At 35.4% G+C, this 16,878-nt stretch overlaps 1 protein-coding gene across 3 annotated transcripts in view; it reads left to right on the top strand.

Annotated features, from left to right (window-relative positions):
- The window catches only part of Arhgap15 (Rho GTPase activating protein 15), a 626,004-nt gene that overhangs the window by 97,157 nt on the left and 511,969 nt on the right, over positions 1-16,878 (top strand). For all 3 annotated transcript variants that reach the window (XM_090343126.1, XM_090343125.1, XM_090343127.1), the window contains one exon: positions 6,240-6,327. In XM_090343126.1, coding sequence (XP_090199252.1) covers positions 6,240-6,327 — 88 coding nt within the window. The remainder of the gene's footprint in view (positions 1-6,239; positions 6,328-16,878) is intronic.

The following is a 16,878-nucleotide window of genomic DNA, read 5'->3' as shown; positions in this document are numbered from 1 at the left end:
CTATTTTCTACTGTACACATGGAGAAAAAGTTACCTGTATTAACCTCTATCAAATTTTATTGTAATTGTAGATAATGATAAAGAATTCAATCTTGTTCCTGAAATATGGATGTTTTATTGTTCTTGCTTTAAGCAGTTTGAGGCCAAGAAAGCAAACTTGTTTCAAGCCATCACCAGTTACAAGAGCTTGAATTGTCACATAGTAAATATTATTTTAATAATTTCTATGTTTCTAATCATATTCATTCCAAACCATCCATATCTTGTGTTGTTTCATTTTATTTTCTTATATTTTTGTCTATTTTTTCATTTCTTTCTTCTCTACAAGAATTAATTGACTTATCTCAATGTGAAAAAGACAAGGTGACAGGAAAAGTGGTTACTTATATCTGACATTCATGAAAAGTCCTAAATTAAACCTTATTTTAAAAAGAGGTTATACACATTTCCCCTGTGACTCACTGACAGGCTTGAAAGCAGAATGCATTCAGCATTCTACTTTAATAATTAATTATGAACATTGAAATTATGCCACAGTTTTTTCTTATGAACCTTAGAAATCTTTTGATTTGGGGAATTCCTTTCCCCAAACCGTAACTCTGGCCTCTCTGAAATGCCAGGAAACCTTAGTGAAAACTTATCAAAGCTTAAATTTACAAATGGCTCTTATGTGATTATATTACTTCAATACCTCACACTTGACTATGCTGTTTCATTGGTTCTTTTGTGACTTTACATGTAGTCACATACACATTCTCACTCTCATCTTCACAGGGGCATACAAGTACTAGAAATAAAAATATGAACAGAGGAAGGGTGTGAAAAGAAATGCAAATGAATGTGTTGAAGTGATCATGTCTACTAGTACCTCCATTCATCTAAGGCCCCAAGTTTTTAGACATTTGGCTGTGTGTGTGTGTGTGTGTGTGTGCGTGAGTGTGTGTGTGTGAGAGTATGAGTGTGTGTGTACGAATATAATTCTGAATTTATGTCCTCTATAATTTGATACTGTGATGCTTTGCTCACATGAATCCATTTTCTTTTAATGTTTTCTGGTCAGGATGACAATATGTTTAGGCAGGCAGGTGGAAGAGGTCTTTCTCTGTTGTCTTGCCACAGATTCAGAGTTCTGTTTGTAAGACTGAGTACTCCTTTGATCATCCTTTTGGCAATGCTTAATTTTAAGAAATATTTGTATTTGGTTATTTGAAATTGGATAGGGAAGGGGGGAAAACAAGATGAGAGGTGGGGATGAGGGGGAAGGAAATGGGTACCAAGACATGTGAAAGGGTATCAATATATGTGAATTAATGCACCTTCTATCTGGCAAATATCATGTAATGCTTCTATTAATTACAATAAAAATATATGAAAAAAACTTAAAACAGGAGGTAAAAAAAGACAAAAACAAACAAACAAAATTCTCAATTTTCAGACTTACCAATCTGAGAGCAGGTAAGAACACTGAAGGGTCTGAGGGACTTGGTGTTAAACCCTCAGATACACTACTCCTTCCACTCCTGTAATTCCCTTCCACTCCCAAATCAGGTAACAAAAGAAGCAAAAAAGAGAGTGTGAAATTTATGAAGTTATCATATATATATATATATATGTATATATTTCTCTGATATTTTGGGTTTTCAGTACGCTATTACCTACAGAAGACACCGGAGTTCAGTACAAGAGATAAAGCTTAGCTATGAAGCATAAACAAATCTGTTAAAGCTAGAGCTCAAGCTCAGAGACCTTTATAATACTAGTGAATATTTAAAGGCCATTTTCCATCAAGGCTTCCCAGATTAGCAGTCACAATCAGAATTGTTGTTATTATGTGCTGCCATCCGGTGTCCATCTTGTGGAATATCAAGCTGATTTTTGTGTTGAGCTCTTTTTTGTTGTTTTGTTGTGGTTTGACTTGTTGTTGTTGTTGTTGTTGTTGTTGTTGTTTTTCTTCCCTCTCCCAATTTCACAACTTGGGATTTGTTTTAGGAAAAGTCTGTGAAGTATTCCAATCATTTAAAAATGACACCCACACCCAGAGTTCAAGTCCCACAACCAACAAAGAAACAACAAAAATATAAAATAAAAATGTCCCAGTAATTGCACATGTTAAACATTAATTGTAGTTAGCATATTCATTTCCCTATATAGGTGTCCTAATTTGTTTATCAATAAAATAAGTAGCTGAATATTTTTTATCCCATGATGTAGATTTGTTTTTGTTTTTTGTTTTGTTTTCCATCAATCACTAGCATCTTACTTTCCATTGGCTATTATTTGTAAATCTATGAAGGGACCTAGGCCTGCTTTTTTCTAGAACCTCTGAGATATTGAAGTTGAATATTTCCTGAAATTTGTTTAAAACTTTTAAGCATACATATCTTGTGTAGAAAATAATTATCCTGTGTCTGTTGTGGGAAATGTGGTGGAATTGACTCCTATTGATGGATGATCTTACCTATGAAAGAAAGAAGGCAGGTCAGCTTTAAAGATCACCCCAGGTTAGCATAACCATTAACTTTACATCAAGGATAAAAACTATTTAGTACTTATTTCACAACAATTCTTTGTTCCTATCTCTTAACTCCTGTCACAAAAACTCTGCAAAAAACATAGTTGATGTGATTGGAGGAGGAACATTCTACAGAAAACACGTATCTTCAGTTGATCATGGGGTTTGAAGTCAGGAAAACTGGTCTGAAAAGTGGGTGGTCAGGCCCCTGGTAAGGCATGCAATATAGCCTCATGAAGTTACAGTTTTCTCCTCAGAAGTCCATGTGTCTCTATCATCCACATCCAAGTGCTATTCAAAATATTTGTTTCTACATTTATAGTCTCATTTCCTCTGGTTAGAAAATCATTAAAGATACTCTTATCGTTCCTTATGTAATCAGCCCTTAGAACTGTGTTTCGCTCATGGTAATTTTTTCAGCAGATACTTGTGGCTGACTTAGCAATTAAAATGTGTGTTGCATATTAAATGCCAGGTGGTATACCTTGTGCAGCATGGCAACCAATACAACATGATAGCTCAGATTATTGACATATGTTGAAGAAGTCAGGAAACACTCTGGAGAATGCTCAGGTATCACATGCTTGAGAATGCTGTTTTTATCATTTCTTCTACGAAGTATCAAATAGAATTGTCAATAAAGACAGCAGATGGCTAGATTTGTCACAGGCTACTCAGGAGCTTTTATAATTCCAGGATTTTAACTAAAAGTATGTTGAAATCTGACACTGATGATATCCTTATCCAAGTTAGCACTATTTAATCCTTTAAAATGCAGTCTGAAGTAATAAATAGATTACAGGCTTTAATGTCAGAGAAATTAAATTTCAGTGTAAATCTAAGAAAGTTACCTGAACTCTTAGCCTATTTTCATACTAGTATATAAAAAAACATTAGCACATTCATTCCTTTTTATATGAAAAATCAAACCTAAATAGACAAACATACTATTTACTCAAAAATTTTATGCTCATTATTTTAAAATAAATCTTGAAAATAAAAAACAAACATTTAAAAGTTTGTCAATAGCTTCCAGATGCTGGTGGCTCATGCCTTTATTCTTTTTTTTTGCCAGTCCTGGGATTGAGCTCAGGGCCTGTGCACTATCCTTGGACTTTCTCAAGGCAAGAGCTCTACCACTTGAGCCTCAGCACCACTTCTGGCTTTTTTCTACGTATGTGGTACCGAGGAATTGAACCTGGGTCTTCATGCATGCTAGGCAAAGCACTCTACCACTAGGCCAAACTCCCAGCCCCGTCATGCCTTTATTCTTACCTACACAGAAGACTGAACTATAAGGATCTCTATTTGAAGCTGGCCAGAGCAGGAAAGTCCATAGGACTTTTATCACCAATTAGCTTCCAATAAGCTGAAAGTGGAGCTTAAGCTCATGTGATAGAATCCTAGCTTTGAGGGAAAAATAAAAATTAAAAGTACCCAAGAACAATGTCCAAGCTCTGAGTTCAAGCTCCAGTCCTTGCACTGCCCTCAACCTCTACAAAAAAAAAAAAGGCTGACAGTAGTACTTTTTTCATTTGAAAAGAAATTCCTTTCAAGCAATATAATTCAACTTTTAGAATAACTTTACTTTCATTATAACACAATAACAATAGTGCTTGCTGTTTATAAAAGCAAGATAAAATAGCATTGTTTATAAGGTTTCAGAATTCATATTACTAAGCTTCCAAGACCTGCAGTTCTTACCCACTTCAACCCCTTTATCTGGTTTACCTAACAGGGATCACAGTTTATGACAGTTCAAAGTCCTAAGACAGAACAATGAGATAATTAAATTTCACACAATTTCAGTTCTAACCAGTTCCAGTTCCAAGCTTACGGAGGGGAAGTTTTGCCAGCAGGTTCTATAAACGATCAACATCTGAAACATATTCAAATCAGAATCATTTATCCAGGAATTTCTATAGATAGGAAGCAAATAAGGTATAGTATCTCTTTGCCAGAAGATGAAAAATATAGTGAGAGATACAGCAGGCAGGTTAAATATGGATTTGTCATGTGTGAGGGTGTTCCATACTCCCTGACCACATATGGTCCAAAGAAAGATGGGGATGAAAAAATGCCCAGCAATCCTTTTTGTGTTTCTCTCTACCCTGGTTAGGGATTTCTAATATTAGATGACCTGCATAAGAAGTCTATTATTGTTTCTATTCACCACATTGCTGCTAGGATTTACAAAGAAAAATAAGCACTAAGGCGGAGGAAAAGTATCCTTTATTAAAATTTTTTCATGATTTACTTAAAAAATTGACTGTCCAGTTAAAGACATGCACCCAAACACATAGTATTTGTATTTGTGAAAAACCCAGGGGTGTGTGTGTGTGTGTGTGTGTGTGTGTGTGTGTGTTTAACCTGTTGTCCCTACCCCCTCCCTTAACTTACTAGATTATTATTTAGAAAACATCAGGCATAAAAGGATATCTTATGCTTTTTGTAAATATTAACCTTACATAATCAAAACTATCCTTTCAATCAAGACCATAGATTTGAAGAGGCAAATTACACAAAGACGTTGAAGTCATTTTTAACATTTTTGTGTGGTTTGTCTATTGACCTGAATGAGGTTTTACTGTAAACCTCATTTTCACTGTATTTAGTAAACTGAATTCAGTGTTAAAAAAAAAAGTGCAACAACAACATAATTGCATGCGTAAAAAGTCATGTATATTCTCCTTAAGGCTTTTACCATCCAAAAAAGAGTACATTTTTTACAACAATACTGACAAATTCAAAATACAGAAGTAATGAAGGCTCAATGCAGGAAAGGTCGTAAGTACTAAGAAATACAAATGAAAATCAAAAGCCATGATTTTTCCATCTGACAACTCTTGTTATATTTGAGGATTTCTTTTCTGAGCCAAAGTACAATCATTAATTCTTTCTCTCTCTCTGCATATATGTATCATGCAAATATATATACATATAAATATATAAAATATATGTTAACTATATGCTTAGTACCTCAATTTTCCTAGTTGCTATGTTAGGCTCTGAAAATACCTCTGTGAGGTTGAAAAGATTATGCTGAAGCATAGAACCCAAGTCTTCATGCATGCTAGGCAAGCACTCTACCACTAAGCCAAACTCTCAGCCCATGATAGAAGTATTTTAAATAGGGACCAGGAGTTTGGCCTAGTGGTAGAGTGCTTGCCTATCATGCATAAAGCCCTGGGTTCGATTCCTCGGTACCACATATACATAGAAAAAGCCAGAAATGGTGCTGTGTCTCAAGTGGTAGAGCTCTAGCCTTGAGAAAGTCCAAGGACAGTGCTTAGGCCCTGAGTTCAAGCCCCAGGACTGGCAGAAAAAAAATAAAGAAAAAAAAGAAGTATTTTAAATAAACTGTACTGTAAGATGGCTAGCTTCTCAGACTAGAGTATGCTAAATCAACAATAGAGGAAACGATGGAGAAAGGGGTCAGAGTTTCTAGCTTTACTTTGTTACTTTTAGCTTACTGGAGACATTTTGTGTAGGGAGGTGCATAGATGAACAAAATCTTGCCTAGTAGGTGAAAATGTTCAGTAGGATTATATACATTGAGTTAGTTTTAGCCAAATAGCACAAATTTCAAAATTAAACAGTACTTGAACTATTAAAGTTCTCTAATACATAGTACTTTTCAGAGAAGAATTTTGTCCACATTTGTTCCTAAACTGTTTTTATAAATGTCTCCTTTTACTGATGATTTTTTCCATTTTATTTTCCTAAGGAAAAATTGGTCTACTTCCTGGATTGTTCTTTCTACTCAAAAAATTGAATTTCACAAAGAATCAAAGCAACAGGCTCTGCCCAATATGGTAAGTGGTTTTGATTTTCCACCCTTAACATATTTCAGAAATAGTGTTGAAATAAATGTTTGGTTTCATCAGAAATCTCATTTAAAGCATCCAAGTTATCAACATCTGAAAGCAGATGGTGAAAATGACTCAATAAACTTTTAATCAGATGAAGGGAAAATAGAACTTAGTGTCTGTTTTATTAAGTGGTGCATTTGAAGAATAATCCCAAAATGAGATTAATAGTGAGCAGTATCTAGTAATGTGAAGGTAACTTTAAATTAAGGTGCCATTTATAAATGCTTTATTCTTATTTATGAAATAATCACTAAGTGCACCTACTTGCTCAAATAATGTATTATAAAGTATGTTATAAAATGCATTAGTAATAAATGCTTAACAGATGAGAGTATGGGAAACTGTTTTAAAGAATATTATAAGACATAAATCGTATTAAACCATGTATGTGCATCTTTAATACATGAATTTAAGTTTCTATCTAGCCTGCTATAAAGTGCCTCACATATCAATAAATAATAATAAACTGTTTACAAATGGCACCTTAATATAGGGTATAACCAATGAGGAAACACTCTCCATTAACAAAGTGATTTTTTATCTTAGTCTAATGGTGACATTCACTATATCCAGCTAACCTTCCTGAATAGTTCTATGACTCCATCTAATGGAGCTAATACAATTTCTGTATCCTGTAGTTATTACAAAGTGAAATTTGTATTTTCATTGTACCTGGAGGAAGGCCTCACAAGCCTACAGAGATTTGACAGTGATATTAAATAGAAGCAATTTGGAGCTAGTTACTTGGGGCACTTCTAGGTAAAATCTTGCTGCCCAAACACAAGAACTTCCACAAGATATAGGAAATAGTAGGAAGGAAATGTTTGTGACAGTATCCTGATTAGGAAGGTCTCCAGGCAGGAACCAACCTGCCATAGCCCATTGGCCTGATGGGCGACAGAGAAAAGGATGGTCAGGCAGAAGCGAACCACAAAGAATTAATTTCTATTTGGCAAGTAATGAAACGGTGGTAAGTTCTTTGCTTTCTAGCCACTAGTTGTATTTGCAATGAAATCCTATTTAAATAGAAAATAGAACATCATTTGCTAAGAGATATCTTTTTAAAGGAGAAAATTTTATTTGGAACAAAAGGTAACATTTGGCTTGCTCCTGATAATTGCAATACCCTTTATTCCCAAGTAGCTTGCTGATTTGGTGTGTCTCGGTGTGGCCTAATCTATAAACTAATTATGAATAAATTAAAAATATATCTCAGCCTTTTGTAGTTTAAGCTGCCTCAAAAATGGTGTTTTAGGGTTTGTTTTTATTTTTACTTTTTTTTTTTTAAACTATGTAAGGTTGAGATAATCTCTTTAAGAAAAATAGCATACTCCTAAAGGCCAAGCACAAAACAACTCCTGTTCACATGCAGGGCCTTTGTCTTTTTTCTGAATAAACTCTAAGAGGAAATCAGGAGGGAGGGAAGTCTGTGCCTAGCTTGCTGTGTTTGGCCACTGAGAAGATGATCTTCATCCTGCTGTGTGAGAAGAATTCCATTGGAGTAAGTCTATGTGTATGTGCTGAGAAAATGGGAGAGATTACATTCCACATTAAAGCATTTGGTTTACTTTTATTTTATTATTTGAATTTCCTCGTACCAGGAGATATAATTGTCAGCTGTTTAATTATACACAGGTGAAAGAAAACTCACTTTGAGATTACAGGCAAACCTTGGAAATTAGCTCACTAATTGTATGCCTTCAGTTCAACCTTCAGAATTGTTACAAAGTGAAAATAGATTTGAGTTGTAGAAGAAATCCGTTAACATTTATTTGGCAGTCCCCATTTATTACTTCTGGCCCCATTTTCAAGGCTCTTACAGTTTCTCGCAGGCACTCATTGTCTCAAAGTGAATTCAGGGCAGGAACTAACTGTTTTGTGGTAATGGGGAAGAGAATTACAGATTCATGTTTGTGCTGCAGGGATTGTCTTGCTAGTCCACTTCTTGGATTCATTTCCAACTCAGCATTAAAGGCCTAGTGGGATAGCCCATATTTACCAATTGAGCCTCCCCCAAATGATACAATGATTGCCAGACTTTGATGAAAGATGTTGTGGTTTTGTTTTGAAAGAGGTTTATGTCAAGTTTCTCAATTTCCCTTGCACCCCCTTAGATGTGTCCTGGTATTCATTGTGCACCCGGGAAACACCTTGTCATTTCTTGGATGGGGTCAAGAGAAACTGCCTGAATCAGTACAGAATGTAGTGTAAAAGAGCAAACAAAATTTCACTCATTATGTTATGATCTTTGAGTGTTAGTGCAGCAGTGAAATAAAACAGCAAAGCAGCTAAGGGCAAGCTTTGAAGTGGGAACTCAGGGGACACAATTCTGTTTTTGCCTGTTAATAGGAGAGAAAGTTATTTGATTTCTTGGAGCTTGGACTCCTCACCTAGAATGTGGAGCTAGGACTAGTGACCAACAGATTTAGGAGGGGAATCAAAGCAATGTGTATTAGTGCTGTAAACAATTATTAATGGCCTATTCAAATATATTCTTCAAAAATATATAAATATACTAAAGTATATAAGATGTAACATAATTATAACTGTCATAATTATAATTGCATACACATACTTGAAGTGGTTCCACATATAGAAGACAGAATTTATGACTTCAACAATAGTACTAAATGTGGCATTATGAAGGAAAAAGAAGAAGCTAGGCTAGTTTTGAGAAAGGAAAAAAAAATGCTCAGGAACAGTGCACAACTCTGAATGAAAGTCCCAAGGCAGGCATACACACACATACACACACACACACTCTCTCTCTCTCTCTCTCACACACACACACAGAGAAGAAATAGGAAAATGAGTGGGAGTAGAGGGAGGTAGAGGAATCAAAGAACGACATACAATGTTTTAGCTGCATACTTCTATTTTTTATCCATAATCATTTATTTTCTAGAGCTTATTCCATTGGGTCTCACTTTCCCCTCCTTCATATTTAATACAATGTGTCCTAGAATGATGTTCATGATCTTACAGGTTTTGTGTGATTGCTTTCTCACTGAAGTGCTTTTGGTTAATACCCATCCTTTTCAGGTAGGGATGTTGGCTAGCTTAAACAACACTCATATTATTCAGTTCTGAAAACAGCAAAACCCAATGTCAAGCAACTGGTGAATCTGAAGTCTACATGAGGCTACACTGGCTGGAGTGCATTTGACTGTCTTAATCTAGACAGAGAACAGAAAGAAAGAATAAATGATCCTGTCTCTTCATATCTAGGCCTGCCTCCAACCTTCTAATCCCCACCTCCTAATTCCATCATGCTGAGATTCAAGATTCAAGAGATGTGGTTGGGAGAACACAATGACAATATTCATGTCACATGTTTATGAAAGTAGTCTTTCCCTGAACATAGGCAAGAATCCTCTCACTTTTTCCTGTAGACTAGTTAGTCACTAGCTCTGGGTCCTTGGTGATCTCTTAAAAGTAAAAGGACTATGGTTTCTGTTTGTGTCCTTCCAAGGGGACGTTATTGTATAATCAACCAGCTACTGACATCATTTCACAATAAAAAGGACATTATGAAACACAAACCCAAAATACAAGAAAGAAAAATTTCCAGAATAAAGACCCTCTCTACAAAGAAAGACAACTCATGCATCCCCCTTGCATCTGTATACAAGATCTCCAATTGTTGGCTTCACCATGAAACAGAGCAGGATTGTTTCAGAGGGCCTGCTTAGTACCAGCAATTGAAATTCGCCTGTTTCTCCAGATACACATTTCCTAGATACTTATTGTTAGGTTTAAATTAGGTAGCCAATGAAAGAGAACGCCACATGGTATTTAGTCAGGAGAGAAGAGTTTATTTTCTAACCTGCAGGCCCCAGCCGAAGTTGGAGATTGCAAGTTGCCTTAAGGGGCAAGCAGCTGGCATGCCATGGTTTATCTAGAGAGGGGAGAAGAGCTGTGGCCAGGTGCGAACAGGTGGGGGAAGGTGTGGCCACTGGGGATGGGGAGGTGACTTCTGAGCCAGGAACCCTCCCTCAGTCCGATGGGAGAAATGACTTGGGGGTTGGGGGGGCGGGGGTCAGTCTGGGTGTGACATCATAGAAGGGGGCGGTGACTGCCACCAGTTCTGAGAATAACCTAGGTGACACAGGTACCGGGCAGAGACTTAACTAGGAGCAGGGCGGTTCCTGCTCGGTCTTCCTGACAGACTTTACGCTTCTCTCTTTTAATAACTATACAAAAAGGGTGCAGATTCTTTCTGGCTACTTTCTGCTGGACAAGGGGCTTCGCCAATAGTAGTGCAAAGTGGAGACATGGTCCTCTCCAGGTGAGGGCAGCAAGCAGCATCTGTTCCTTCGTGGGGGTGGTGAGTCCCTGGACAAAGTCTGGAAGAAGTCTCCTGAGGCAGGGCCAGTAGGAGGAATAGGAGAGAGCACACAAACTGCAAAAGCGTTCACGGTAGAAAATAAACTGGATGACTCCTGCCTCCCAAGCTGTCCTGGGGTTGATGGAAGTGTCCCTAGCTACTTCTGCCATCTAGCGACTAGGTAAGGGACAGTGTGTTACATTGGTAAGCAGTCAGAAGCTGAGGCTGACTGGATTGGAGTGTTTAAGGGCCTTAGTAGTATGGGAGACCCAGGAAGCTGCCAATGGTAACACTTATGGCCTTCTTTTCTGCTCCAGAGATTGCCAGTAATCTACATTTTTTCTTTGTTTTATTGCCTTCAATTATTATTTTCCCATCTCTGTATATCTTTTGCAAATGTAATTTTGTATATCCATTTCTGTACTTATATGATTGCATGTTGTTGTTGTTGTTTTAATTTTTCCTTCTCTAGCTTCTTTGGCTAAGCCTGTCTTGCTTTTTCTGTTCTCTAATGTTTATCCTTCCATCTATTTCTCAACTAGTTTGGATGCGATATGCTTGTTTTCTGCTCTGTTAGTTGTTAGTATGAGATTACAACATTGATACTTATAAAGGAATGAATCTTCTCAAACTCTTTCCCCCTTTCTAAGATACTACCTTAGAATATTTAAAATATATTTCTCCCCCTATAATGTATGTTATTAATGCCTAATATCATAATTCTACCCTGTATGACATCCTATGCCCTCTTTAACAGACAGGTTTGGTTGATATTTGCATGATATCTGCAGACTTCTTTGCTATTTCCTTCTTTCAGTATCTTTGAATTGTCTTCTAGGTAAAATATATTCTGAGTGTGTTCTTGCTATTTGGCCTTGGGAAGAGAACCCATCTCAGGGCCTGATTGGAAAATGTCTCTATTTCCACTCATTCTGGAAAAATATTCTTTAAGGTATAAAACTTTGTGTTGAAAGGTAATCAAAATATCATTTCAAGCTGGGCATCAGTGGCTTATGCCTTTAACCTTAGTTATCCTAGAGATTGATACAGGATTATGTTTTTATACCAGTCCAATCAGAAAATTTTGTGAGATTCTTATCTTGAACAAACCACCAGAAAGTTAGAGGTATATTTGTGCCTGAAGTAGTAGAGGAATAGCCTTCAGAAAAGAAAGTCTCAGGACAGTGCCTAGGTCTTGATATCAAACCTTAGTACATACATGAGAAAGAACTACACATACACACATGCAGATTACATATACCTCTCTATACACACATATATCTGTATTATCTACATGTAATTTTATTGCTCTTAGTCATGGGTCCTAAAATTCACCATGCGGATGGATAATTGGTGTTTACTGCTCCAAATATTTTTCTCCTTACTTTGTTAATAACCACATATTAAGTTACTTTTATTTGTCCTGAATAGATTGTTTATTACTGTCATTAATATATTTAATCTATCCTTTCAAATGTAGCCTGTTTTCTTCTCTCTCTCTCTCATACCCTTTTAAGCCCATGGGTAGTTATACCTGTATACAATGTTCTTGTTATATCTTCCAAATATTTTCAGTTTGTTATATTTTTGTTTTTAAGAGAATTCCAATTGTTTTTTATTGTTTTAGTGTTGTTAAATAATTCTCCTTATAGAATTAAGTTTCTAATTTCATTTCCTCATATGTATGTTATTTTTATGTAAATTCAAGGTGTCCTCTCATATATACTTAATCAGTTCCTAAAAATGTTTTCAAGAGCATATTTAATATTATTAAAACTAAGAGGCACAGGTGTTTGATAATCTGAGTCTCATTATTCTAGCACCTAATTTCTAGGTCAATTGCTTTCCTACTCAAGTTTATGTTTCCTGGCTGATGAATTTTTGTCAGTGTGGTATGACTTTGCCAGTGGTATTTATGACTTAAATATTACTACAAAAAGTAAGAATCTAGGGTAATTGTGTCCCATTCTGGAATGCTTTACTTTTTTTTGTTTAGAGCTTTGGGGATGTGCTTAGTGACTGATCATCTCAGATCATTTTATGAAATTTTGTGGCTGCATCTTCATGGTTACAGACGAACTTCAACATATTTCTGACACTCTACCCCTCAACTTTCTTTTTATCTTTTACATTTTATCATCTTATGTTTCATAGGATTCCCCTAGATTGGAGAAAAAATAAATTTAGTATTAGTTTTCCCTTATCCTTTTTCCACTTGTAAAACCTTGGAAAAGGCTTTGTTTCATTCTAATTTGAGGTTGAATGAACAAGTATATAATCTAAATAAATGACTTCAGTAACAAAATATGCTTAGATTGCTTTCCTCCCTAGGTTCAGATTCACATCTCATTAACAATAATATCCTGGCAGTCTTCACTCCCTTTTTAAACTTTGAATTATTTGAGGTACTTCTCAAAAGCAGTCTTTCATCCAGCACTTGTCCTTGTTTTCCTTGGGAAAATTGATCCAAATAACATAACTTCTCATTACTATCTACCTCACTTTGATTTAAGTATGCATTTGGTTAATCAAGTTTGTGCTATTTATATACACCCTGGTGGGAAAAAACTTTGTAAGAATATGTATTGAAATCCTACAGTGAACAGCTTGCTCGTTAGGGCTACATATAAGGCATAAAGATATAATCAAGATACAGTCTTTGCCTTATGAAACCCATGCCAAAAAAATAGAACAAAATGAAATGGCAAACATAGTAGAGTTTTGTTTTTGTTTTTACTTCTGTATTTTTTTAAAAAGATTTCAATAAGGAGAACACACATCTGTGAAAGATTTGAATTGGGCCTTGAAGGATGGTTATAATTTCAGTATGTGGAGGTTTGTGGGCAGGGAGCACTGGGAAATGATAAACATGAACAAATGATTGAGAATGAGCAGAATACATGTGTTACAAAGAGAAAAGAACTTGAGTTCAGTTGGAAGATAGGATAATAGAATCCTTGAGGAACATGCCAAAAGCTGAGATTTGCCTCCAGCGGCAAATGTTCAGTAGATTATGCTGATACTCCCCAGGTGTCTTCCTCCTGGAATAATCTAGCATCAATTTTGTTTTCATTGTTGTTAAAAAAGACCTACTGGGCCGGGAGTTTTTCCTCGTGGTAGAGTGCTTGCCTAGCATTCACGAGGGCCGGGATTTGATTCTTCAGTACCACATACATAGAAAAAAAGCCGGAAGTGGTGTTGAGGTTCAAGTGATAAAGCTCTCACCTTGAGAAAGTCCAAGGACAGTGCTCAGGCCCTGAGCTCAAGCCCAGAACTGGCACACACAAAAAACAACATATACTGCATATCAGTATGACCTTGTGTATTGTGTCCTAACAATTAGGTCTATCGTATGTCTGGAGCAAGTGAAAACATGTAATCTCTTAGGGTCACAGATTCCTCTCATTCATTCTGGGAATAAAAACATTTGCTTCAAAAGCCCATTGTTATTTGTTTGATTGCTCCATGACAAATCCTAAAGAATAATTGTCAGTTTGATTTATCCTCTTTGCTTTGACCCATGCCACTAGCCTTTTTTCAATATACTTCCTTATTTTAGTCTCTAAAATATTTCAATTGTCTCCGGAACTTCAATTGCACTTACCTCCTAAGTACCTGCTGTGTTTTGTGATTTAAGTGTTTTATATGACTTGTCCTTATGGGACATTATAAATTTGTATTCCTAGTCAAACTAAACCAATTGATTGTTTACCTTATGGAGAGAGGTTCATTAATTTAGATAATCCATTTACTTATGTATCACATACTTCTTAAAACACAAGAGAAATTCAGCTGGAAAATATATGATTCCTGTTCTCAAGATGCTTTTGATGTGATAACAAGACAGAAACAATTATTATCATATTATAGTGATTTTATTTATATTAACTTGATATACATAATTTATTATATATAATATTTTGTTTATATGTTTTAAATTATTTGATTTATGATATATGTATTATATTATAAAAGCTATAGTTAAGTTATAAAGCTATAGGAAAATATAGTAGAACAAGAGTTAGGTACAAGAGTTCTTTTTTCAGATAAACTAGTATTCTTATGTAATGATCAGTCTACATATCTGTTTATTCTCAAACTTTTAATGAGTAAGCTCTTCAGTTAAGCCATTTAGGAAGGTATTCTATATGAATCCATATGGCTAGCTCACTTACAAAATAGTTATTGGTAAATTTCTGTGTACAGCAGAATATTCATAGCATCATTGTACGAATATAAGACTGAGGTGGAAATAGGTCATATGTCCTTAATGGTAAAATTGTATATGATGATTCCACCATATAAGTAACAGACAAATAAAAACCAATGTGATATGCAAGAAAAAAAAAAAAAAAAACAGAAGAAAACTCAGATCCTTTCCCTAAATGTCTAGGAACAAACTTATTTTGTCTTTGAAGAAGGAAGTCATAAATATAGTCACTAGTAAAAAAAAAACAAAAATGAACATTGGAATTTGTTGTACAATGCAATGAACAGAGATCTGGGCTGGCTTAATGGTATCGCAGAGTGAAAATCAATTGCTTCTAGCCCAGAAGGTTTCTAAACATATTCTTGGAATTACATTTTGATATGTTTTTGAAATTTGAATATGATTTTGATGCAGAAATGGGGGAAATTTTTATGTATCAGTAAGAGGGAAAGTAATGAAGAAATATAGGAAAATAATTCCTTAATTGATTTGTTTATTTCATAGTATTGATCTCTTGCCTTCCTCCATGCTCTGAGGGGTAGTTATGCTTCTGAAAACATTTTAATGGAAGCTTGATTGTGCACCAGTCCAGACTATTTTGTGTTTCTTCTACATGTTGCCTGAGAGCAATGCCTGTGAAAGATTATTTCCTTCCTATTTTCTTCCTCCCTCCTTCTTATCTCCCTATGTTTCTTTGTGAATAATGAACTTTGAACTCAGGGCCTACACCAGCTAAGCAAGTCCATAGGTATTTGTCATGGATGTTGATATTTGTCCTACAATACATAGTCCATCACTTGAATTATTCTCTTCACCCTTTATGTAATAGTTACTAATTGTCTGATAGTGTCTTGTGTTTTGGTGCCTGTTCCAGCTTCAATCTTGACCCTCGTATACCTATGCAATTTTGCCTTCGGTCTATCTGAGATTATAGATGGCATCACTATGTCAGGAGCTTTGTTTTTATTGATAAAGTCTCCCCAGGCTAGCCTTAAACAATAATCATTCCAATTTCTCATTCCAAGTAACTGGGTTTGCAAATGAGAACCACTATATCCAGCCTGTAGGAATACCTTTAATCAGAAACATTTATTTTTTCAATGCTAGATATCAAACCAAGAAAGCTATTCATATATGTGTGACATCTACTCTGTCTCTCACCAAGCTCTTCAATCATACTTTTAAATTATCTATTTATGGGCTATAACATGATATTTCAAACATACATAAATTGTGAAATAGTAGAATAATTAACATATCTATCACATTGTATACTCATTTCTTTGTAACAAGAACATTTAAAATATACTCTCCTTATAGTCTTCGAGTACTCAATACATTATTGTATGTGCATATGTTATGAAACAGATTTTGAGAACTTCTTACCCTTTACCTAGCATCTCACCACACTGTACCTCCTACACCAAAGCCTTGCTTACATTCCATTATTCTCTACTTCTATGAGTTAACTTTATTATTGCTGTCTTTTCCGTTGTTCAGTATGAATTTAATTTACTTCTAATAATAGAAAACTTTCAAAGTTTATTCTAGAAAAGAAAAATAAAATACTATAAAAAGTATCATTAAAATAAGTTTTTTTTTATTTTTAATGCTTTTTTTTGAGTTTGCATTGTAAATAATGAGCACAAGCAATAATGCTATCCAATACTCATTCACAATAGTACAGCTGTAACAATTAAAATGAACATGTCTATACATGTGTGTGTATGTATGTGTGTGTGTGTGAAAAGTGATGTGATTTAAGAAGATGAAAAGAGTTTCAATCAAAAAGCTGTTTGAGGTAGGGTGTGGTGGTTCATGCCTGTAATCCTAGCTACTCAGGAGGCTGAGATCTGAGGATCAAGGTTCAAAGCCAGCCCGGGCACAAATGGACCTGAGACTCTTATCTTCAATTAACGTCTAGAAAATGGGAAGTAGAGCTTGGCTTAAGGGTAGG

This window comes from Megascapheus bottae, chromosome 12 (assembly GCF_031878675.1).
Source record: "Megascapheus bottae isolate mThoBot1 chromosome 12, mThoBot2.hap1, whole genome shotgun sequence".
NCBI classification, from domain to species: Eukaryota; Metazoa; Chordata; class Mammalia; order Rodentia; family Geomyidae; genus Megascapheus; species Megascapheus bottae.
The sequence above is the reverse complement of the archived record's forward strand: the minus strand, read 5'-3'. Positions and strand labels throughout refer to the sequence as shown.